The sequence below is a fragment of the Anthonomus grandis genome, chromosome 11, assembly GCF_022605725.1.
Source record: "Anthonomus grandis grandis chromosome 11, icAntGran1.3, whole genome shotgun sequence".
Classification (NCBI taxonomy): domain Eukaryota; kingdom Metazoa; phylum Arthropoda; class Insecta; order Coleoptera; family Curculionidae; genus Anthonomus; species Anthonomus grandis.
In genome coordinates this window covers 28,098,113-28,124,447 of record NC_065556.1, presented here as the reverse complement: position 1 = coordinate 28,124,447, position 26,335 = coordinate 28,098,113, and the positions used below count along the sequence as shown (strand labels likewise).

The following is a 26,335-nucleotide window of genomic DNA, read 5'->3' as shown; positions in this document are numbered from 1 at the left end:
ATTCATTTTTGCAGCTATAATAAAAGTCATAATAATTAAGAACTAATTAATAATTACAAAATTTTAATTTTTTCTGATTTCAATTTAGTTTTATCAAGAGATGCAATTTTTTGAGATTTTTATTCAAGATTCACAACTCCCCACAATTTTTTGAAATATCCAGAAACGAGTTTTTTGGGAAAATCGTTATTAAAATTGGATTTTATACAAATCGTTCAACTACGAAGTTTTTTTCTTCCCATTCAGGACGGTTGACGTACGGGTACGTTTTTCAAAGCGGACATTGATGGCCTGATGCCGTACATGTACTACCTTGTATGCAATAGCTTGGGACGACTGCCGTACACATTTTAAGGTTTTTAATTTTTTTCTGCATTATACATTATACGTCACACTTGGCCGAATGCCGTAGATGTACGTCAGTTATATCCTATTGGAAAGACTGCTGCCGTACCGGTACGGCAGTTAGAAAACTAATTAGTAGCAGGACGACTGACGTACAGGTACGGCATTTTTTTTATTTTTAGGGGCAAGTAAAAGGCATTTGTAATTCACATTTTTTAAATTCTGGAACTCGTAAGTATCAAAAAACAAAAGTTAATTTCTTATATAGAAAATAAACAAATAACAAATATAGTTTTCTAAAACTTTTTAAGAGTGTGATACTGTTCAAAAAAACAAGGGTGCACAGAAAGTGCAATATTGCATTTTTTACACATAAAGCGGGTATCTGAGCGTTTTTTCTTTCGAAGCTGTGTGGTGGCACAAACATGGCATCTTCTCTGTGTTCTCGATCCTTGAGCTGCAGTTGGTGGAACGGGGCTTGGAAAATGCCTTTCAATTAGTCGAGCTGGATTATCAACACTACCAGGTGCGCCTCGTTTCTTCGTAGAAATGGGATATTTTTCGAATATTTAAGCCACAACTTGCAATCGAAAGTCTGAAAACGATGGTTTATTTTACGCATTATACAAGCATAAGTCCATTAAATGGAAAAACAGTTTCTTATACCACTTCAATGATTTTCTAGCACAATCAACAAAACTAATTTGCAGGTCTATTTTGTCAACTGCTCCCATCTTTAAATTATATTCTAACACGCACTGAGGTTTCAAAACACGATCACCAGTTTTACGATTGAGTTTTCCGGTTTCCTTGAGGCATGGCTTTGATACTGAAGTTAACATAAGCACAAATTTCTTATCATGCCACTTCAGGGCTAACATGTTTTCAGAGTGCATCCACTTAACTTCTCCTTATTTTATGGGCTTACGAAACTCTGGCATCCCCTTTCTGGTGGCTTTCACACTTCCAGTTTCTCCGGTTTCTTGCCTCACTAAGTACTCAAATAATTCTGGACTGGTGTACCAGTTATCTACATACAAAATATGTTTTTTTATTATAGTATTCTTTCATTAGGGTATCAACAATCTATCCAGATTTTCCCAAACTTTCCATTTTCTGATCCATTATAGTTGTTGAACCAGTCTATATAATAAACCCCAAAATGTAACCACGTCCATCCACCATAAAGCGCATGTGCCGTTATAGTACGGCACCCGTCCCTACCCGTTGGTTTCCTGATGCCGTCCTAGATAGAGGCGCGCGATAAATCGGCTCGTCCCGAATGGGTTAAATTGCTCTAGAGACTCAATAAAAAAAGTCCACCTTTATGAATCGTTAACAGTCAAATAGAAATATATGCATTAAACCCTTATACATTTCTAGTTAATAAATATACTGCTAATTAATGCACTGAACTGGATTTCTAATTTTCTAATTAGTAAGTAAACTGGGAGTTGTGGTACATGACTATAGATGGCGCATTTTTATCAAACTGAACTCTTAAACGTTTACGGTGCTTTCACCAAAATATCAGGTGACAAAGCTTTTTTGCTCTCGTAATCTAATATTGCTAAGTATATCTTGAAAATGTTATTTTGTCAAAAAACCATTGAAACAGTATAAACTGAAGGAATTCACATCAGGAGTTCACTTTTTGATCTAATTTGGGCGTGCTTTATGTATAAAAACTTGCATATACAATCAAGACATTTTCAAAATGGCGGATGGGTGCCATCTTACAAAACAATAAAATGAACAGAGTAGGCAAAATGGTGGCCTCAAACAATTGCTGCAGGATTCAGCTGTTGAGTGCCTGTGAGTTACAAATATTTAACAAAAATAAATTAAAAATGGACTTTTTGTATGGTAATTTATCACAGTAAAAATAACACATGGGCAGATAACAAGAGGGCGTGGCTATTCCAAAATGGCGTATAACGTCTCAAATTATCTACCAGATAATCTCATCGAGACACGAATATCTACAAACCTGCTATAACAGCCGAGCTGCTATAACGGTACTGCAACGCATAAAACCGCCTTTTAGAGGCATATGCACGTACGACTTTTGCGTCTTAAAACGAAAACGTTTACCGCATTTGGCGACTTTTCATTCTTCAATACGATGATGTGGGCAGCCGCGTAAATCTAGTCCGTGATCTACCTGTCGAATGGGAAATCACACTATTCAATGTGTGTCACATCCTTTATATTCATTACTGCAAATAACAATAATTATTGTTTTTATTATTTAGTGCCAGCATTGGCCATCTGCGTTATGAAATTGCTAATTAAATGTTGCTGCTTGGGAAGTCCATTTTGTTTTATGGTCTCTCTTTGGTATAACGGTTTAAAGGCGATTTGTCGGAAAAATTAATATTTATTATGTAATTTCCATGTATGTACGTGTGTCCCTTAATTGGCCACCTGAGATACTTAAGGAAACTAATTATTAGTTATTTATTAATTATTTTAATGGGAATTAAATGCAGCGGATACAAGTAGAAAAAGTTGGAAAAAATCACAAAATCTCATCTTGGATTTCAATTTCTTAAAGGACTACACTATCATATTACGAGGCAGTTTTACCAGTTTTTTTTTAGTTTTGGTTGGTGGTAAAACTGTCTCGTAATTTGAGCATCACACCAAAGGTTCCAACCATAGGACTACACTATCATAATTTAATCTTACCAGAAGTTCATTATTGCATCAACCTCGTAGATATTAGCCATTAGATTTAGAAATGAGTTATTTAAAAAAAAATTGCTGTACATTCTCCAAATTGGAAGAATGAGAGCATAATTAGGAGACCATATAATAGAGCCATATTCCAGTTTTTTACCTAACTTTTTTAGTAGCTAATAAGTTCATAACTTCCAGGCAGTAATTCCTTAATTTTTCCAGACAGTTGAACATGTTTTGATTGCCTTCAACTGACTTGAAAAAACAATTTACTACTCTCTTGCCTTGATATTTATCAAAATTTTAAATGAACCACTGAGACTAATTTTTCATGTTTTCTAGACAATCTTTTTTGTATTCAATTACCTGGAAGAATAAATTGATTATCCACCTACCTGGACAAGAAAACGTGAAAATTTTCCCTTTTCCTAACTGCCTAAAAGAGACAACCAATTGCCTTAACTACCTGGAAAAAAGTGAAGGGGCTGCTTCTTTCTGGAGATTTTCCAGGCTTCCTTGGAGATTATTAAGAATACACCAATTATTATTACTTTTATAAAATGATTATTAAATTAATTAGATTCAAGTGATACTGCCAGATTAATTAATTAATGTATTCTCACCAATAATGAATGGGAGGTTTCTAGTTTGGGATTTACCATCATGATTTATAGACTACTCTGAACACTCTTTAAGTCTTTTAAAATCAGTCCATAAAATGTCAAGAAATTGGAATTTTAATGTCAGAAGTGTCTGCTAGTAACAAAAATATTTATCTCTTATTAGAAAGTGAATATCTTCTTCGGATTCTAGTAGACGAAATGTGGAATTATTAATTTATGAATTTTATTTAAGGACTTTCTTAAATAAATTACTTAAGTGCTTTAAGTCTTTTTTAAATAAATTACTTAAGTGCATTAGCTTAAAGTCAAGAGTCGGAATTTTTATTCCAAAAGTACGTGGTAAAAACTAAAATTATTTGACTCTTATTGGCAATTAAATATCTTGAGTTCTATTAGTCCAAAATTGGATTTATTGACTTATGAACTCCTCTGAAGAATCTGAAGAGTTTTTTTAAAGAATTGGCTAAAATCTATTCAATAAATGTCAAGAAATTGGAATTTTGGTTCCAGGAGTGCCTGTAAGGAAAAGAAATATTTGTGTCTTTTTTTAGCAAAGGAATATCTTGGATTCTAGTTGTATCAATTTAGAATTATTATATTTTGGACTACTCTAAAGACTCTTTAATTTATATTTAGGAATTCTTTGAAATCCATTCACTGAATGTCAAGAAATTGGAATTTTTATTTCAGGAGTGCCTGTCAGGAACAAAAATATTTGTCTCTTTTTGGCAAGTGAATATTTTGAGTTCTAGTGGTCGAGATTAATAAATAAATGATTTTTAGACTACTCTAAACACTCCTTAAGCATTGAGTTAATGGAATTTCCTTAGTCCATTTATTCAAAGTCAAGAAATTGGAATTTTAATTCCAGGAGTACCTGTAAGGAATAAAAATATTTGTCCCTTATTGACAAGTGAATAATTTGGGTTCTAATAAACAAAATTTGGAATTATTGATTATAGACTACTCTGAAGGCTCTTTAATTTTTTTTTAAGAATTCACTAAAATTTATTTACAATATTTTAAGAAATTGGAATTTTGATGCCAGGAGTACCTGTAAGGAACAATAATATTTGTCTCTTTTTGACAAGTGAATATTTTGGGTTCTAATAGTCGAAATTAATTAATAAATAATTTTTAGGCTACTCTGAACACTCTTTAATGAAATTTCCTTGGTCCATTTACTCAAAGTCAAGAATTTGGAATTTTAATTACAGGAGTGCCTGTAAGAAACAAAAGAATTTGTCTCTTATTGGTAAAGGCATATCTTGGATACAAACAGAATAAATTTGGATTTATTGACTACTCTAAATACTCTTTAATTTTTTTTAAGAACTCACTAAAATTCATTAATAATGTTTTAAATAAATGGAATTTGAATGCCAGGAGTATCTGTAAGGAACAAAAATATTTGTGTCTTTTTTGACCAAAGAATATCTTCGGTTCTAGTAGCACAAATTTAGAATTATTATATTATGGACTACTCTAAAGACTCTTTAATTTATTTTTAGGAATTCTTTGAAATCCATTCACTGAATGTCAAGAAATTGGAATTTTTATTTCAGGAGTGCCTATCAGGAACAAAAATATTTGTCTCTTTTTGGCAAGTGAATATTTTGAGTTCTAGTGGTCGAGATTAATAAATAAATGATTTTTAGACTACTCTAAACACTCCTTAAGCATTGAGTTAATGGAATTTCCTTAGTCCATTTATTCAAAGTCAAGAAATTGGAATTTTAATTCCAGGAGTACCTGTAAGGAATAAAAATATTTGTCCCTTATTGACAAGTGAATAATTTGGGTTCTAATAAACAAAATTTGGAATTATTGATTATAGACTACTCTGAAGGCTCTTTAATTTTTTTTTAAGAATTCACTAAAATTTATTTACAATATTTTAAGAAATTGGAATTTTGATGCCAGGAGTACCTGTAAGGAACAATAATATTTGTCTCTTTTTGGCAAGTGAATATTTTGGGTTCTAGTAGTCGAAATTAATTAATAAATAATTTTTAGACTACTCTGAACACTCTTTAATGAGATTTCCTTAGTCCATTTACTCAAAGTCATGAATTTGGAATTTTAATTACAGCAGTGCCTGTAAGAAACAAAAAATTTACTCAAAGTCAAGAATTTGGAATTTTAATTACAGGAATGCCTGTAAGAAACAAAACAATTTGTCTCTTATTGGTAAAGGCATATCATGGATACAAACAGTATAAATTTGGAATTATTGACTACTCTAAATACTCTTTAATTTCTTTTTAAGAATTCACTAAAATTTATTTACAATATTTTAAGAAATTGGAATTTTTATTCCAGGAGTACCTGTAAGGGACAATAATATTTGTCTCTTTTTGGCAAGTGAATATTTTGGGTTCTAGTAGTCAAAATTAATTAATAAATAATTTTTAGACTACTCTGAACACTCTTTAATGAAATTTCCTTAGTTTATTTACTCAAAGTCAAAAAGTTGGAATTTTAATTACAGCAGTGCCTGTAAGAAACAAAAAAATTTGTCTCTTATTGGTAAAGGCATATCTTGGATATAAACAGTATAAATTTGGAATTATTGACTACTCTAAATACTCTTTAATTTTTTTTAAGAATTCACTAAAATTCATTAATAATATTTTAAATAAATGGAATTTTAATGCCAGGAGTATCTGTAAGGAACAAAAATATTCGTGTCTTTTTTGACTAAAGAATATCTTGGGTTCTAGTAGTACAAATCTAGAATTATTAACTTTTGGACTACTCTGAAGATTCTTTAATTTATATTTAAGAATTCTTTGAAATCCATTCACTAAATGTCAAGAAATTGGAATTTTTATTCCAGGAGTGCCTGTCAGGAACAAAAATATTTGTCTTATTTTGGCAAGTGAATATTTTAAGTTCTAGTGGTCGAAATTAATAAATAAATGATTTTTAGACTATTCTAAACACTCCTTAAGGATTGAGTAAATGGAATTTCCTTAGTCCATTTACTCAAAGTCAAGAATTTGGAATTTTAATTCCAGGAGTTCCTGTAAGGAGCGAAAGTATTTGGCCAAAGAATATCTTGGGTTCTAGTAGTATAAATTTGGAATTATTGACTTATAGACTACTCTGAAGACTCTTTAATTTATATTTAGGAATTCTTTAAAATCAATTTACAAAATTTCAAAAAATTGGAATTTTGATGCCGTGAGTGCCTGTAAGGAACAACACTATTTGTCCCTTATTGACAAGTGAAAACAAAGCGGTTAAACTATTGACTTATGGACCACACTGAAGATTCTTAATGAATCTACTAAAATTCATTCGCACTAAAACCCAGGCTTTATCAAAACGACAATTCAATTCCTCTCCAATCTAGTTCTTCGTACGATAATTGCGTACCAATATTGTGTACTACCGGAATCCGCGTGTGTGTTCGCTGCTCCACAATGGCACTACCGGGAAACCGACGGCAAAAAGTAAAAACCACAATAACAGACTTGATCCTCTCTAACCTAGTGTTACCATTTGAAAATGTACCTAAATGGCCGTATCTGGTAACACACTTTTGTATAGTACGGTCGATTTGAAATAAGTTGAAACAATTCAAGCATAATTTAAGTTAAGTATCCGATTGAAGGGACAGAAACAGGTTGAAGATGCTCTATTGGAAATAATCAATAGTAAGAGCCGAACATTGAAATTGAACCTGAAGTTTTCAATAAGCAAAATTGTGATTATATTCCCCGGAGAAATTTTTAAAATTGTGAATGGAATACCTCAGTTTCTTTTATTACAATACATCTTTTATAACTAACTCTAACTCAGGTCTTTGATACGAAATTAATTAGAGAATAATAAGTTATCACGTAAAGTTGAGGTGGTAGAGAAATTGTTAGAGAAAGATTGTAGTTTTCTTATGTAGTTAATGCCCCTAAATGCGAGAAGCATAATTTCATTATGATCGTCCGAATAGTCGAAACGTGAAAAATAATCTCAAGTGCCTGGAATAAAGAATAAATTTATCAAAAAATCCAGAACACAAACATCAGACTCATCTTGAAATCCTTGGAAAATGGAATAGTTTGAGCCAATTAGTATAGTCAAAGTTAAATTTAAAGAAGAAGATGAACAAGAAAAAGACAAAGGAGAATCAAATGAAGGAAAACACGATGAAGATTAAAAAAAAAACGGAAAGAAAACACACTCTACCCAAGTAGCACACGAAGTACAGTACTTAACAAAATTATTTCATATTAGTTATATTAAGGACTTTTAATAGTAGTAAGTAACATAAATTTGGAATTATTGACTTATAGACTACTCTGAAGACTGCTTAATATTTTTTTAAGAATTTCATTTACAATATTTTAAGAAGTTAGAATTTTGATGCCAGGAGTACCTGTAACGAACAAAAATATTTGTGTCTTATTGGTAAATGAATATCTTAGGTTCTAGTAGTCGAATTTAATAAATAATTGATTTTAGGACTACTCTCTGAACAGTGTTTAAGGATTGAGTTAATGGAATTTCCTTTAAACTCCTAAGTCCATTTACTCAAAGTCAAGAAATTGAAATTTTTATTCTAGTAGTACCTGTAAGGAACAAAAATATTTACATTAGTAAAATAATTTTTTTAAATGCTTTATTATGAACTGCAATCGATTTTATAATTTTATATAAATCTATTCAAATTTTTGAGCTTATTATATAGTTATAAGATTTAAAGTTATTAAGAGGATCATCATAAAATAAAGTTTAACGACAATTTTTTTTTACAATATTATATATAGCGTCCTATATAAGAATTTCAAGCATTTTTGTGCCGCTTGGTTAGGACCCAGAAATCAGCTAAAATCGTCTCTTAAATTTTCAATCCGATTCTACCGTACTAGTATTTATGTGTCCCGTAGTGGTACAAATAAGAGCCAGTATACCTCCCTTATTCTTCTTACTTCTTACGAATAAAACGGTCACGGTCGGTCGAATTTGCGACAGAGCGTACGAGAATCGCGTGATGATGGGCCGCGAACTCCTGCTGATGATGCTGATGCTGCTGACGGTGGCCGTAGGTGCCGAAGAACTTCAGGAGAGTCAGCAGCACCAGGACGACTCCATGGAGGAAATGGAGATTTACAAGATGGCCATGGATTTTATGGACGAGTGCGGTTCCAAGGAGTGGTCGTTGTGTCTTAAGGTACTTTTTTTTCTGTATTTTTTTTCTAATGGTTAAAGTTTAAAAAATTCCGTTCGATTTTATAAGAGAAAAAGTTTTTCTTGAGGTTTGAGCTTTGGGTTAATTTACTCCTCAATAAAATATTTTTACGTAGTAATGCTTCTAAATCAAACTCAAGAATCTTAGATAGAAGATTCTTGGGTCTTGAAGTGTCATTTTACTGACTACTAATAGGTCGTTAATTTTAAAAACTGTATCCAATTTATTTCTTTTTCCGTTAAAGCAAAGTGCCTCATTATTTACTTAAAAGTACTATAAATACTAGTATAGGGTGTCATTATTTTTTTCTGTAAAGAATATAATGATAAAACAGCTCGGTTTTACCAAAATTAAATGGACATGTCCTGTATCTCCTCAAATACAATATATAGGGTCATAAAATTCATCATAATGGTTTCATTAATTTGATAAGCCGGCGGCCAGTGTCGTGCTGTCAGTTCGAGGGTATTGTCGAGTAGGTATGGATCTTACAATTATTGGTTTTTTATTAAGTTAAATAATTTTGTGTTAGGATAGATTCATATATTTGAATTATTTAATTAAAGAATAGGCTCAAGTATGGTTGATATGCTGAGTGATTGCTTTAGATGCTATTCTTTACACCACAAAAAATTACCAAAGAACTCGATTTTCCCAATAAATAAAATTATATTTTGATCATTAATTTCGATTGTAATTTTATTAACCTGAATTGGTGCTGGACCCTATATTTTACCAGTAATATATTTTTCTTATTTTATACTTAATCCATTTATTGCTAAATTCCGGAATTATATAATTTTTAAATATTAATTAATAAGCGTTTAGTTTGAAAGTATAAAAAAGTAGTGTAATTTTCAAATTCAAAAAAGTAGTCAATTTTTCTCAAAGAGACCTTTTAATAATACAAATTCAGAAATTGGAGGGACACAAAGTCAATGGTCTCAGATTATGCTTATTTTTTAAAAAAACTATTACACGTGTTTCGCTCTAAAGCATCATCAGATCGGTGAAGCTAGAACAAAAAAACTTGATAAAAACAAGAAAAAATAAATACATAAAAAAAAAATTTGCTGACGTTCACATTAAATCCGGTCTCAGAACTTTTGACTTTTATTTTATTTAGTCTTCATTTAATGTGAACGTCGGCAATTTTTTTTTGTGTATTTATTAAATGTTTGTGGTGTTAAACGAATAGCTTTACCGACCTGATGATGTTTAAAAAATAAACATAGTCTGAGACTTTGTGTCCCTCCAATTCCTGAATTTTTAGTGTAATCTTCGCACTTAATTAATTCGCACTAGAAAAATTAACTACTAACTAAAAAGGACTTAAATAATAAAGTTAAACCCTAAATAATATACAAATATATTTAAAGCTACAGCTAAAAAGCTTTTTAAGCTGAATAGGTTAATTTATCCTAACAATAATAAATTATAAAATAGAATCTTAAAAATCTAAAATTTACATCAAAACCCAAAAATCAAGATAATATTTATTTAAAAAAAGTATTTTTTTTTAAATTTTGCTGTAATAAAGAAACAACTTACAAACTTGTAAAGTCTAATAATTAGATGTAAATTTTATTAATATTAATATAGCTCAATGTAATATTTAAGATATTAGTTTATTAAAGTGCTTACTTACTGCTTCTTACTCCAATATCCAAAATAAGATCTAAAATATCTGGATTTTCTGGACTTACTAACAGTGGCAAAATTAAGGTAAAAGAAAACAACTTTTGTATTTTTTTTTTCTAGAAAAACCTCAAAGTTCTAATAATTTAATTCCAACTTTCCTGTAAGTTTAAAGCCCTTAGAGTCAATTGATACTACTGGGAAACTCTTATATTTTCTAAGTTTTTTTTAGACATGATCTTTTAAAGGTAGTTAATTCTGTACAAAAATCGATAAAAAATTCATTTTTTCTATGGATAAGTCGAATACTCAATAATGTATAATTGTTATTTTTCATACGAATTAATGCTCTTTATAGACAAGAGCGATTATCCAAGATTCTTGGATCTGTATCGAGGTTATTGATGTCATTTTTAGACTACTAATAAGTAATTAATTTAAAAAACTAACTAAATACAAGGAAAATATTGTGGTCTTGGAAATCGATTGTTTATGTGCTGAGATATGACTCTTTAAAGATATGGATTATTTAAGCCTAAGGAAATGCTCCAAAAAAGGCACTTTTATATTTTAATCCTGGAAAAACCAAAAAGCGTGATTTTTTTTATTCTAGCTTTCCTATAAATTGAAAACCTTTAAAATCAATTGGTACTACTGGAAAAGTTGTTTCTCTTCCAGGTTCGAAGATATGGCCCATTAAAAGTGGTGAATTTTGAACTTTTCATGCCTCAGTCGACACAGAGAGAATTCATTAAAAATTTGCTTCAATTTGACTTTTTCTGGATCAAGAATTAGGGAGTGAAGGTCAATGTAGGCCATTTTTTTAATAATTTTATTTCAACTTTCCTGCATGCTTAAAACCTTCGGAATCAATTGGTGTTACTGGGAAACTCGTATCTCATCTATCTTCCAAGATATGGCCTTTCAAAGGCAGTTAGTGTAAGGGTTTCTATTTGATTTTTTTGAGTTTCAATTATAATAACATCCTCACTTTTTGAATCGGATTTTACTCCTTAATTACATTTTCAATGGCACCGAAGTGTAACTCTTCTCATTAAGTTAGAATCACTATAAAAAAAGAGCATGATGTTATGATTGTACACAACTATGACGTCTAAGTTGCAAACAGCAAAATAAATAAAAAACGGATTTTTAGCCATTTTTTGTAGCTTCTACCGCATTTCATTCATCAACTAAAAGCTTACACACCTTATTATATCATTTACCTGACGTAAAAATGCTTCCATACAGGTTTAAAGAGCATGGTTTTAATGCAGTCATTAACGATTTTTGAGCTTGAAATATTTGCCTTTTTTTACGTTGTACAACATGCTATTTCTCAATCTATTCCTGATTCACATTAAAATAAACAATTACGCCCAATTTGGATAACTCATCAGCAGCACAACTAATTTTATTCAGAGATATATCTCCTCTTTCACCCAAAAACTGCTTTAAGCATCCAATTGATTAACAAAAATAATTTCAGTTTTTATTACCGCATCAGATGTTCCTTATCGACAATAATTGACGGTTCTTCCTCATAAATTGTAAATTACCTTTCAAGCGACAGCCGCACTATCTTTGCCCCTTTTGACCTTAAACTACGACGATAAATCACGGTGATGATTTTTTTTTTAATCTATACGAGTATCTTTAAAGGAACTTTCATGGAAAATAATAATTTATCTTTAAGAATTTATTGGGAAAGTTATATGAAATAAATACACATATTCAGCGTTCGTTATACTGCAGAAATATTGCAGCAATAATTATTTCTGCAAGATTGTTACAACATTACAGTAAAGTTGCATTTAGATATAACAATATTTAAAAAAAAAATTATCGCTACAATATTGCACATACATTGCAAAGTTAATAATGCACATATTATGTAGTAATTGTAATATTGTTGCAATATTTCATTATTGTTGAAAATGCAATATATTAGTGAAATGCTAATGTAATGTTGCATCTGTATTGCAAGCACACTATTGCTGTAATATTGTTTACATAAAATTCCAGCAATATTGCGTATATATTGTTAACTTTACTTGCACCTATGTTGCACTTGCAATATTTAATAACCATCACAAATGCGATATATATCACTGAAATTCGATGTGTATTATTGCTTATATAACATATTTAATGATTGATTAAATAGCTGATTTATTTCACAGGTACCTGCTAAATTTTAAAAACAAACATTTGTTAAGTGGGTTTCAATGAAATATACTACTAATAATCGAAATGCATAGATAGTACAATTATTTATTATTATCACACAATTTACAAACTTTATTCCTAAACTAATTGATAATATTCTAATTGGCACTCATACAACTTAATTCATGCTCACTGTGTGAAGAAAGTGACGTAAGTTAACAGTTCTCGATTATAGACATCACTGTATAACAACAGAACCTTTATTCACAATTTATGTTTTTTTTCTTTCCAGTAAAATGAAGTATATACTTAAATATGATGTGTGCTTAACATATATGGAGATATTGAAATATACAGGGTGTTCGAAAAATAGACGCCGATGTTTCCATGGGTGATTCCTTGTAAGAAAATATGAAAAAAGGTTCTATAAAAATGGGTCCGGAAATGCACAGTTTTCAAGATACAGGATGATAATTTTTTTTATTATTATTAATTAATTTTCTAGGAGAACTGACACCTGTCAATGTCAAACCTTTATGCAAAATAAATTTTTTTGTTTTCGAAGGCACCTGTGATTTTTTTACCAAAAATTAATAAACCAATTCTGCCGTTCTAATGAAAAACGCAGTGACTTCAAAATTTTCGATTTTGAGATTTTTACATATTATTGTGTAAAATAACATTCTCCATACAGAAAAAGTAATTTTTCAAAAAAAAAACGCCTAATAAATATGCAGTATCTACAAAACGTAACGCTTTTCTAAAGATAAACGCAGCATCTGATTTTTCTAGTCAAAAATGCAGCATTCTACTGATGCCCATAAAATGCTGCATTAAAATTACTTTGTGGCTGGATAACTGTGCGGCCCAAAACAAAAATCGAACCACGTTGTCGTACCTTGTGTATATAATAAATTCAGGAATGATTTCTGCACAAAAAATCTTTATTAAATACTGTGAGCCAGGCCACACATTTCTGAGTGCAGACAGTTTTCACCACCAGGTGGAACTCCAAATGAAATACAAGAAAAATATTTTCCAGATTTTAAGGAGGCTGTTTGGGCAGCAAATTCTAGCAAAACTCAAGTTATAGATATGAATATTCATCAGTTCTTTGACTGGCTAGATTTGACATCTATAAATCGCATTAAAAAACTTAAACCAAGGCCGTATATCAGTGATCTTAGTACACTATTGGTAAAACAAGGCAGTAAAGCAATATTTTACACGGAAAATTATGACTATGAAAACATAAAAACTCTAGAATTTTTAAACATTAAGAGCGAAAAAGAGCCCATTTCATTACCCTATGCAAGAAACCAACTGAGAGGAATCAACCCAGAAAAAAATCTGCTATATTAAAAAAAACTGTGTCCCCTGATGAGCACAGATATTTTGGCAAGAAATCCCAGAAAATACGTTATCAAGAGATTTAAACATCTCAATTGATTAATTTTTAATTATAGTTATATAAGGGTTTGTGCCATTCTTATTATATGTCAAATTATAATGTAATTATGTCAAATAATTGCCAAAATAAGAATGGCACAATTAGTGCCGACTCTTAATTGAATGTGCAATAATTCCCTAAATTAATCATTTAATATTATTATTACTTAGTATTTTATTGACATACATTTTTCTATGTTACCTTTACTTCTGTTTAACAGTGTTACTAATTTTAATTTTATTATATTCCTATTTTTTTATAAAATATATAGTTAAAACGTTTTTTTGCATATTAGTAAAAAACAAAGTTGTCTTTATAAAATAAAATTATAATTTGATCTCACATACTGCATTTTACACTAGTAAATATGACATACTGTTTTTATTAAGCAAAAAAATGCCCTACTTTTAAAAACATTAAACAAAAACGCAGTAAGTTGAATGAAAAAGTTATTTAAGGTGCAAATTCACTGAAACCTATATCAAAAAATTTGTTTTATTTTTATTTATCATTCTGTGAAAAAAAATAATAAAAATATACATTTATAAAAAAATACAAGCAAAAAAACGTTTTTTTGCGTTTTTCTCAAAACTAACGTTCAGGAAGTTACTGCGTTTTTTATTAGAACGGCAGAATTATGTCCAGTGGCATGCAATAAAACGGTATTTATTTTTTTTTGTCGAAAACGAAGTGAGATACGAAAAAAATACAAGAGGCTAAAAAGTTGTATTTTTAAATGCCTAATTAAACGACAAATATTAAAGTTGAAAAAAAGGCAGTGGCGTACATTTTTTTGCCAATAATATTTGCTAAGATGTCCCCAGGGACGCCACTAAATCTTATAATTTTAATCTAATTAAGGCTAAATTAGCCTCTTAATACAACAAGTAATACTGCCAAATTTCAAAAGAATCGACTAAATATTTTTTTTTAATAATAATAAAAAAATTATATTTAAATCACCCTGTATCTTGAAAACTATGCATTTCCGAATCCACGTTTATAGAAACTTTTTTTCATATTTTTTTATAAGGAATCACTAATCGAAAAATCTCCCACCACCCTTTAATAATTAAATTTTTATTTAAGTTTTTGTAGGCAGCGTCCCGGTATAGCAAACTTAGAAAAAATATTTTAAATTCACTGGCCTATAAGTTGCGTTTTAATGAACCGATTTACTACATTTAGATATTCAATTAATTCTAGGACCTTTTTTAACCTTTAGGTAAAATTTAATTCAAATCGCATTATTAAGAGATATTTTATTCAAGTTCCTATAATCGACGATCCAGTATACTAAAATTCGTAAAGTTGTTTTAGGTTCACTGGCATATAAGTCGTATTTCAATAATCTGATTTATATGAATACTGGGATTTTTTTTTAAGTGTCTGTGAATATTCATTTAACTCCCTTCAATAATTGATTTTTTGTTCAAACTTTTGTAGGTAGTGTCCCGGTATAGCAAAACTATAAAAATTGTTCAGGTTCACTGGCCTATAACTCGCGTTTTAATGAACCAATTTACTTTATTTAAATTTTAAATTACTTCTAGGACCTTCCTTAATATTTGAATAAAATTTAACTCAAATGCCTTTAAGCATAAATATTTTATTACGGTTTCTGTAATTGACATCTCAGTATAATAAGACTCGTAAGGTTGTTTTAGGTTCACTGGCCTATAAGTCATGTTTTATTAAACTAATTGACTTAATTATGATCTTTAGTGAATTCTGTAACTTTCATTAACATCTCTGTGAAATTTCATTGATCTCCATACAATAATAATTTTTTTATTGAAGTTTTTATTGGTAGCGTTCCAGTATAGCAAACCTAGAAAAATTGTTTTGAGTTTACTGGCCCATAACTCGCGTTCTCTTACACTGATTTACTTGATTATGGTTTTTAATAAAAACTGGGACCTTCCTTAACTAGTCTATAAAACTTAATTAAAATCCCTTTATTAATTAATTTTTTATTCAAGTTTTTGTAGGTAGTATTCCTTTATAGCAAATCTAGAAAAATTGTTCTGAGTTCACGGGCCTATAGCTCACGTTTAATTCAACTGATTTACCTGACTATGATCTTTAATGAATACTGGGACTGTTCTTAACTAGTCTATGAAATTTCATTCAAATCCCTTTAATAATTAATTTTTTATTCAAGTTCTTGTAGGTAGCGTCCCGGTATAACAAACTAATAAAAATGATTTTAGGTTCACTGGCCTATAAATTGCGTTTTAATAAACCGATTTAATATATTTATATGTTAAATTAATTCTAGGACCTTTTGTAACACTTAGGTAAAATTTCATTCAAATCGCATTATCAAGAGATATTTTATTCAAGTTCCTATAATTGACGTCCCACTATACTAAAATTCGTAAAGTTGTTTCGTGTTCACTGGCATATAAGTCGCGCTTTAATGATCTGATTTATTTGATTATAATTCTTAGTGAATACTGGGACTTTCTTAAACGTTTCTGTAAAATTTCATTCAACTCCCTTCAATAATTAATTTTTTATTCAAGTTTTTGTAGGTAAGGTCCTGTTATAGCAAACTTAGAAACATTGTTTTGGGTTCAATGGACTATAACTTACGTTTTAATAATTTAATCTACTTTATTTAAGTTTCACATTAATTCTAGGCTTCGTGTTAACATTTCAATAAAATTTTATTCAAATTAAATTAATAACAGATACTTTAAATAAATTTCTGTAATTGGCATCTCAGTATAATATAACTCCTAAAACTGTTTTAGGTTCACTGGTCTATAACTCATGTTTTATTGAACTGGTTGACTTGATTATAATCTTTGGTGAACTTTAGGACTTTCGTTAACGTCTCTGTGAAATTTCATTGATCTCCGTACAATAATAAATTTTTTATTCCAGTTTTTGTAAGTAGCATTCCGTTATAGCAAACCTAGAAAAATTGTTTTGAGTTCCCTGGCCTATAATTTGCGTTTTAATAAACTGATTTAACTGATTATAATCTTTGATGAATACTGGGACTGTTTTTAATTAGTTTATAAAATTTCATTCAAATCCCTTTAATAATTAATTTTTTATTTAAGTTTTTGTAGGTAGCGTCCCGGTATAGCAAACTTAGAAAAAATATTTTAGGTTCATTGGCCTATAAGTTGCGTTTTAATGAACTTATTGCCCCGATTATAATCTCTAATAAGTACTGGGACCCTCTTCAACTAACCTATGCAATTTCATTCAAATCTACTAACACCCTGTATATTGATGTATATATATTTATCAAACATAAATTCCTGTATGTTTTACTCTCTTATAATAAATCTTAATATATAATATATCCTTTAGCTTATTCATTACCTTTAATCAATAATATTATTAATAAGAATTGAATATTAATTTTATTATATTTTATCAATGTAGCAAATTCAATATAAAATATAACAGCAATATAAATGAAAGGTATAAGTAATATTACGTGTGTATTACTACCATACAGCACATACATTAATGCAATATTACAGTAATATTAATATAATATTTCAGCAATGTGGATGCAATGAAAAAAGCGGACATTAAAACATTGCTGCAATATTTCTGTAATATAATTTGCTGACAGGGTACTAATCTTGAATATTTTCTTAGGAAAGGGCCCTAAGATACATGGAAACCCTGCCAAACGAACTGGACATCGGAGGCGCAGTAAAAATCATCCCAAACGGTCGCATTTCCAGAAAAAATCCAGAAGATCAACTCCCCGAAGAGCCACGTGCCAGAGAAGACGCAGTAGACTCAATCCTCTGGAACCGAATCTCAGATTACCTGAGCTCCCACACTATTGAACTCCGAGTACCACCGGACACTTTACAAGAGATCAACGAATCTGTCGAAGAAGGTACATCCACTATAACACATTTTCAATTACCGTACTAAAGCAGCATTTCCTCTTGATATAGGTCGAGGCAAAGGTGGTGGAGGCGGGGGCGGCAAAAAGGGCGGCGGAGGCGGCGGAGATCGCATGAAAGGTCTCATGATGCTCATCCAACTAAAGGCGGCCGTCTTGGGTGCTATAGCTCTCAAGTTCGTCGCTCTGGTGGCCTTTAAGGCTCTACTGATTGCGAAGATCGCTCTGGTCTTGGCTTCCGTGATTGCATTGAAGAAACTGCTCGAGCAGAAGCATCACACCTCCACTTATGAGGTCGTAGCACACCCTCCGCACCATGAGGGTTGGGATGGACATTACGATCGGTCGTTTACACAGGAACAGTTGGCTTATAGGGGGTACGAGGGGGCGGCGAGGAGCAAGACCGTATAGTGGGGTGTGCAGTTATTTATTTTTAGTTGTTAAAGTAGATATTAGTTTAATTAGGAAAGTTTAGGTCAGGTGAATGTCAGAGCTGATCTGAGCTCTAGAATGTTCAGTTTAATTTGTTTTTAAGAAATATTCTTGAGTAGCATATGAAGTACTCACTTATATAGAAATATGTGTTTTTTTTTTATATAAATTAATTATTGCATGTGAATGTCTATTTTGAATATCCAGAAGAAGATCTCTTTTTTTGCCAATTTCTTAATTCCATTTTTTTTTTTTTTGTTAAATCCCTTTATTCCTCACTGGAGAGAGTAAACAATCTATTACTGCTAGATTACTTATACGGGTAGTTAAACTTACTGTAATTTTAGTCAAAGCACATAATTTATTTACTTATTTTATTATATAATATGGTGCTGGATAGGAAGATAAGCTTATTAGATTTAGGTTAAAGAACACGTATTATCTAACTTGGTGCTAGATAGATAATAGTTTATTTATATATATATTTAGTTTTAATGGTTTATGGGTATTTTTTAATATTAAAAAAAATCGTAAATAAATAGTTTATTTAAGAGAATATGCCAAAAGCGAAAATAGGTAGGTAGCTAATTTCTTTCAAATTTATATAATTTTTTTTAAATTAAAACAAATTGCAAAAATTATTATTTTTTTTGCATAAATTCCCATAGATATTTACATGCAATTATTTAATTTATTCTTATTTATTCTGTGAATATCTTAATTAATATATGATTTGTTGTTGATTAAAAATTGCTTTTATTTCCACCCCTTTATATAAAATATTAAAACGATTCTACGAAATAAATTCTTCATATTTTTTCAATTTGGCAACATCGTTTTTGATTAACAGATCTGTCACCTTTATACCTTAACCAATAAATTTACGAAAAAAACGATTTTTTTGGACGTCTGACAACGCTGCTTTTTTTTTTTTAATGTTATTGCTACAAGAAAAGCACGTCCGTCATTGGTCAGACTGAAATCTAGTAACGTGCATTTTCATTACTCGCGCGAATTTTCTCGATGTTGCCAGATGGTTTGTAAATGTTTTTTTTGGAAGATTTTAATTTACTAAAAAAAAATAATAAAACTAGTAGACACAAGCTGAGGCAACATTGCTTCTACGTGGCAAAGGCATGAGCTATTCCCATTAGTTTAGGACTTCTGATGACTGATTCTTGGCTGCGTTGCCACCTCGTTGATTTTTCCTGTACGCTTGCACAATTTCCAATTGACAATCTGATAGAATCGCGTGTTGTTAAGGCAATTTTTTTTTATGTTCAAGGAGCTTTTGAACCGTATCGACTCCCAAAAGAAACAAAAGAAATTGTAGCACTTAATTACTCACTTTCTCTGAATTTTCGGATGCACTGGTACATAACCATTGTCTTTTTTCTTGTCTATATGTATGTGATCTTTTGTTGTTCTTGTCGTTGCGCAATTTTTTTGTTCGCAAGGGGTATTGTGGTTAAAAAGAGGTTTTTTTGCTGAATAGTCCTTAGTAAAAGTGATTATTTCATACGGTTCACATGGTGGTATTACAAGAACTATTATGTCAAATTGGATTATGGTGTACGTGTGTCAGATGTACTAAAGAAGTTATGTAGAGAATTTATAGTAGAGGCTGCTTTATTAGAGATTTATTTAGAGCTTCTTATTCAAAGAAAGAGGTAATTATTAAGGGAGTTTAGGTAATATAGTGTATTGGGATTATAGGCCATAAAACTTTTATAAAATGGGTTTTTATAAAAATAATTTCAGGTTTATTGCATTTTATTTAAGTGAAGGCAAAGAATCAGTGGTTCCATGTATTTTTTAAATTTTATTGCAATAGGTTCAACTTTGACGAGGTGTATAAGTTTTCATAGTTGAATTAGTGATGTATAAATATTTTTACAATGTAGAACATGGTCCCATTATTTTGTAAGAAAAAATTGAGTAAAATCGTATTGTAACTTATAAAATAGTGAATTTTTATGAAAATTGGCTTCTTTGAAAATGCACCAAGTCTAAAAAATTTTCTACTTGATTTATTAGTATCAAATATTTTTTTTAGTGTAGGACATAGTCTCATTAACTCATAGTAGAAATTAGACTAAAATGGTACTATAATTTACAAGACAGTGAATTTTTTAAAAAATAGTGTTCAAAAATTGACTTCTGTAAACTTTGACAAGCTCTAAAAAATGTTCTATTTAAAATATTGGTGTTAAGTGTTTTTTAAAATTTAGAACGTCATTATATTAACCTACGGTGAAAATAACAGTGCAATTAGACAATAACTTATTAAACAGAAAATTTTTTAGAAAATAGGGTTTAAAAATTTCCTTCTATAAACTTTGACGAGCTCTAAAAAATGTTCTATTAAAAATATTGGTGTCAAGTATTTTTTTAAATTTAGAACGTCATTATATTAATCTACAGTGAAAATAACAGTGCAATTGGAAAATAACTCATAAAACAGTAAATTTTTTAGAAAATAGGGTTTAAGAATTGGCTTCTGTAAACTTTGACGAGCTCTAAAAAATGCTCTATTTAAAATATTGGTGTCAAGTATTTTTTTAAAATTTAGAACGTCATTATATTAACGTACAGTGGAAAGAACAGTGAAATTGGACAATAACTCATAAAACAGTATATTTTTTAGAAAATAGGGTTTAAAAATTGGCTTCTGTAAACTTTGACGAGCTCTAAAAAATGTTCTATTTAAAATATTGGTGTCAAATATTTTTTTTGAATTTAGAACGTCATTATATTAACCTACAGTGGAAAGAACAGTGAAATTGGATAATAACTCATAAAACAGTAAATTTTTTAGAAAATAGGGTTTAAAAATTGGCTTCTGTAAACTTTGACGAGCTCTAAAAAATGTTCTAATTAAAATATTGGTGTCAAGTATCTTTTTTAATTTAGAAAGTCATTATATTAACCTACAGTGGAAAGAACAGTGAAATTGGACAATAACTCATAAAACAGTAAATTTTTTAGAAAATAGTGGTTAAAAATTTGCTTCTATAAATTTTGACGAGCTCTAAAAAATGTTCTATTTAAAATATTTATGTCAAGTATTTTTTTTAATTTAAAACGTCATTATATTAACCTACAGTGGAAAGAACAGTGAAATTGGACAATAACTCATAAAACAGTAAATTTTTTAGAAAATAGTGGTTAAAAATTTGCTTCTATAAACTTTGACGAGCTCTAAAAAATGTTCTATTTAAAATATGGGCATTAAGTATTTTTTTAATTTAGAACGTCATTATATTAACCTACAGTGGAAAGAACAGTAGAATTGGACAATAACTCATAAAACAGTAAATTTTTTAGAAAATAGTGTTTAAAAATTTGCTTCTATAAACTTTGACGAGCTCTAAAAAATGTTCTATTTAAAATATTGGTGATAAGTATTTTTTTAAATTTAGAATGTCATTACATTAACCTACAGTGAAAATTACAGTAAAATTGAACAATAACTCATAAAACAGTAAATTTTTTAGAAAATAGTGTTTAAAAATGGGCTCGTGTAAATTTTGACAAGCTCTAAAAAATTTTCTATTTAAAATATTGGTGTCAAGTATTTTTTTAAATTAAGAACGTCATTATTTTAACCTACGGTGAAAGTAACAGTGAAATTGGACAATAACTCATAAAACAGTAAATTTTTTAGAAAATAGTGTTTAAAAATTTGCTTCTATAAACTTTGACGAGCTCTAAAAAATGTTCTATTTAAAATATTGGTGACAAGTATTTTTTTAAATTTAGAATGTCATTACATTAACCTACAGTGAAAATTACAGTAAAATTGAACAATAACTCATAAAACAGTAAATTTTTTAGAAAATAGTGTTTAAAAATGGGCTCGTGTAAATTTTGACAAGCTCTAAAAAATTTTCTATTTAAAATATTGGTGTCAAGTATTTTTTTAAATTAAGAACGTCATTATTTTAACCTACGGTGAAAGTAACAGTGAAATTGGACAATAACTCATAAAACAGTAAATTTTTTAGGAAATAGTGTTCAAAAATTTGCTTCTGTAAACTTTGACGAGCTCTAAAAAATGTTTTATTTAAAATATTGGTGTCAAGTATTATTTTAAATTTAGAACGTCATTATATTAACCTACGGTGGAAAGAACAGTGAAATTGGACAATAACTCATAAAACAGTAATTTTTTTAGAAAATAGTGTTTAAAAATTGGCTTCTGTAAACTTTGACGAGCTCTAAAAAAATGTTCTATTTAAAATATTGGTGTCAAGTATTTTTTTAAATTTGGAACGTCATTATACTAACCTACAGTGGAAAGAATAGTAAAATTGGACAATAACTTATAAAACAGTAAATTTTTTAGAAAATAGTGTTCAAAAATTGGCTTCTGTAAGCTTTGACGAGCTTGAAAAAATGTTTCATTTAAACTATCGACATCAAATATTTTTTGTAGTATAGTACATAGACCCATTAATCTACAGCGAAAATTAGAATAAAATTTCACCATAATTCATAAAACAGTGAATTTTTAAAAACCAGTGCTCGAAAATTGGCTTCTTTTGATTTGACGAGCTATGAGTATGTTCTATTTAAATTGTTGATATGAAATATGTATTTATATTATACCACTTAGTCCTATTAACTGAAGGTAAAAATTAGAGTGAAATTGTTCCATAATTAATTAAACAGTGAATTTTTAAAAACTTGGCTTCAGTGAACTTTGACAAGCGCTAAAACATATTTTACTCAAACAATTTACATGCAATATTATTCTTAACATTTTTCAGTACAAAATGAAACAATCCTTACTCAAAATAGCAACAGTTGCCATCTTACTAGCAACTACCCCAGCCACGCCGTCTCTATTAAGCTCCCCAAGCATTGAAGAAACCTTCAAACAATGCTTAATATCCTATCAGCCAAGCAACAATTTACAAAGATGTCTTGGTGTCGGAGCCATTACTAAGCTACAATCCCTGGATTCTAGTCCAGAATTCGACTTGATAGATGGACTCACCATATCCAGAAGTACCGCGGCAAGTCAAGAGTTTAGGGAGGAGGTTTATAATTATGCCGATCAAGACCCTTCGGATTTTAGGTGAGGAATATTTTACAAAAAGAATGAATTGGGAATAATTGAGGATTTGTAGGAGCATTCTGGGCACTTTTGATCATGTTTTCTCGAAGCGCGACATGAATTGGGACATGAGCTTTCTTTACCCCGGATTGGCCATGCGAGTGGCGCCCTCCGTATCTCCTGGGGGCGTTTTAGAGTTTATTATAGATCCTCACTATGAGGCTGCCAAAGTTAATCATGTGAAAGAGTTAGGAACAGGTAATTTAGCGCCATCTGTTTAATTAAAACTTACAGAGCTTGAAATGAATTACAGAATCCTTCATTTTTTTTATTGCATTCTACTATATGATAGACCTTACGGTACTGATCGATAGATGGTGCTAGGGTATTAAAACAGATTTTTTTAGGGAGACTTTTGGCCAGGCAGTACCTCTTACCGATGCTACTAGGGTTTAAATTTAACATCTCCAGTTTGCTCCCGTTAGTTTTTGGCTTACTGGTACTGTTGGCCAAGAAAATCGTGTTTATTAGTAAAATAGCGCTGATCCTTAGCAGTGCTTTCGGACTGGGTAGTTTGCTGTTTAATGGTGGGCATAATGAGGCACCAGGAGGGCAGTACTATGGGTCATATCCAGCGGAAAATGGGTATTTTGGTGCAACGCAGTATCATCAAACTGGGCATTTGGGGACTCATTATAAAGGGTAGGAATTTACTTTTAAATTTAAAAAAAATTGTTAAATTAGAGACAGTTATTAGAGGTTGTTGGTTTTATGGATACTTTTGGATTTTTGGATAATTTCTTCCAGATAGTGAGAGCGAATTGAGCATATTCAAACCCAATCCATTTTAGGCAATTAACTCATATCTTCTCTTCCACTTCTTCTTCCTTGTTTAATTCATTACTTTTTCTCCTTTACCTTCAACAAGTTTCTTCAACTGCCTGGAAGAAATACAAAATTTCTCAGATCTGAAAACTTTCTCTAAACTTTCAGTTACAATGGAGAATATCCAGAGCCCGATCTCCAATATAGAGGTATGTCCACAGGACATACTGTGGACCAACTGAAATTGTACGGCAGCTTACCAGATGCCTTTGGAGATCGATCCGTAGAGCAAAACGAGCAAAAAAAAGGTCGAAATTTCGCTTGGAATGAGGACGAAAAAATGAAGAAACCGGTTTAGCATTGAATTGATCTCTTATAGTATGAAACTGTACACCCATTACAAAAACTATGTTAATGTTACAAATTGTTAACTGATGGCTAACGGCATAACGGAGTAATAATTTACTAGCTGGGGCTTTATTAGGTAACAATAGTGTATGATCTAGAGGAAGTAATGAGGATCGTAAAAAGGTTAATCTTAAAATTAATTAATGCTTTGTTCGAGTGTCTAATTAAATGTAATTTTCTCGGATACCATAACGCTTTTCTCATTTTTTTTTTGTAGGCGAATGTGGAGTAAGTGTCTTGTGTTTGATTTAAGCTGTAACAATTGTTTGGATGAGACTAAATTGATTAAGAGATGGGTTTTGTTTTATTTTATTTTATACTTTAGGATTTTTTCTTTATGCTCTTTAAAAGACTCTGAAATAGGTTTCAATCATTTTTAATGTGCAAAAGTACTGTATCAAGTTTATTATCTTGGATTCTGAGTTATGAGCTTATTGGTGAGTGAACTATAGAAAAATCATAATTTTCAAGATTTTTGTTCTATATATCCCACCCTACCCTTCAGGATATTCCCAATTTCCTTAATAATTTATTTATTTCAATCTTATATAGAGAAAAAATAAAGACCCCAAATCTCGGTCTCAAAATATCCTTGATATATGTCCCGAAAGTTACATGTTTCGCTAATAAAGCATCATCAGACCTTATAAACTAGATGACCTACTTAGTACATGTATACATAGTCTTATATATTGGGTTGGCTTCGGTTAGTTCAAGCAAATCCTTTGATCTTTCATGTTTCTTACCGCCTCTAACTATAATTCAAATGAATCGAAAATCACTCTGGAATGACTGAAGCGATTGTTTGGGATCAGACCGATACTAATTTAAAATTGATTGATTTACTGAAATTGATTGTTGAGCAAAATTGTCCTAGAACTGATAAACTATTTACTGCAATGTTGATTGCAATGAAATGTGAGTCAGAGTTAGGGTTGATTGAAGATCAACATTTGGTTGGTTATCAACATTCAAAAAGGCAATAAAGAATGATTACAGTAAGTAATTAAAAAATACAACATTAAAGGGTTTCCAGAAATTAGGACCTCGACTGCCTGGAAGGGGATCACTATTTGGTCATTTTTTTATAGAGATAATTAAAAAAGCTTCTAAAAGAGGGTAGTGCTATCCTAATGCTTTATTTCTTGATATAAATTAAAGATTTTAGGGAATTTATTTGTGCCTATTAAAGCCCTATTATAAATAACGTATGAATCACGGCAAAATAGGCAAAAACCAGGTAATGCGATTCAAACGTTGAATAAATGTTCTTAAGTTACAGTCCTGGAATAAAATCATTATAAAGTTCTTTCAGGTATAAAATCCTAATCCATTTTTTCCAGGAGACCACATGAAATGTAAACAAACAAACAAAAAATAAAGTCACGGTCTCATAAGGAAATTTTATTGGCTACACGGGTTTCGCCCTGTATAACCAGGGCATCATCAGGCCTTAGGACCTACATATACACTGTAAAACTTACAACAAAAAAAATAGATTCCACCAATAAGATCATAACTCAGAAAACAAGACACGTAGGCCTTTAAGGCTTAAAATATTAATTGCCGATTAAAAATCATTAGATATCTATTGCAGCGTTTTTAAAAAAAATTATAGAGA

At 30.2% G+C, this 26,335-nt stretch overlaps 2 protein-coding genes across 2 annotated transcripts; both read left to right on the top strand.

Moving 5' to 3' along the window:
* Positions 1–8,529: 8,529 nt before the first annotated feature.
* LOC126741926 (uncharacterized) lies at positions 8,530–19,169 on the top strand. The gene is made up of 3 exons (XM_050448403.1): positions 8,530–8,826; positions 17,729–17,978; positions 18,040–19,169. Exons 1-3 carry the CDS (start codon positions 8,530–8,532, stop codon positions 18,396–18,398), a joined length of 906 nt encoding a protein of 301 aa, XP_050304360.1. The 3' UTR covers positions 18,399–19,169.
* Positions 19,170–19,943: 774 nt separating this feature from the next.
* LOC126742150 (uncharacterized) lies at positions 19,944–25,007 on the top strand. The gene is made up of 5 exons (XM_050448721.1): positions 19,944–20,089; positions 23,192–23,502; positions 23,555–23,739; positions 23,889–24,183; positions 24,475–25,007. Exons 2-5 carry the CDS (start codon positions 23,198–23,200, stop codon positions 24,662–24,664), a joined length of 975 nt encoding a protein of 324 aa, XP_050304678.1. The 5' UTR covers positions 19,944–20,089; positions 23,192–23,197; the 3' UTR covers positions 24,665–25,007.
* Positions 25,008–26,335: the final 1,328 nt, after the last annotated feature.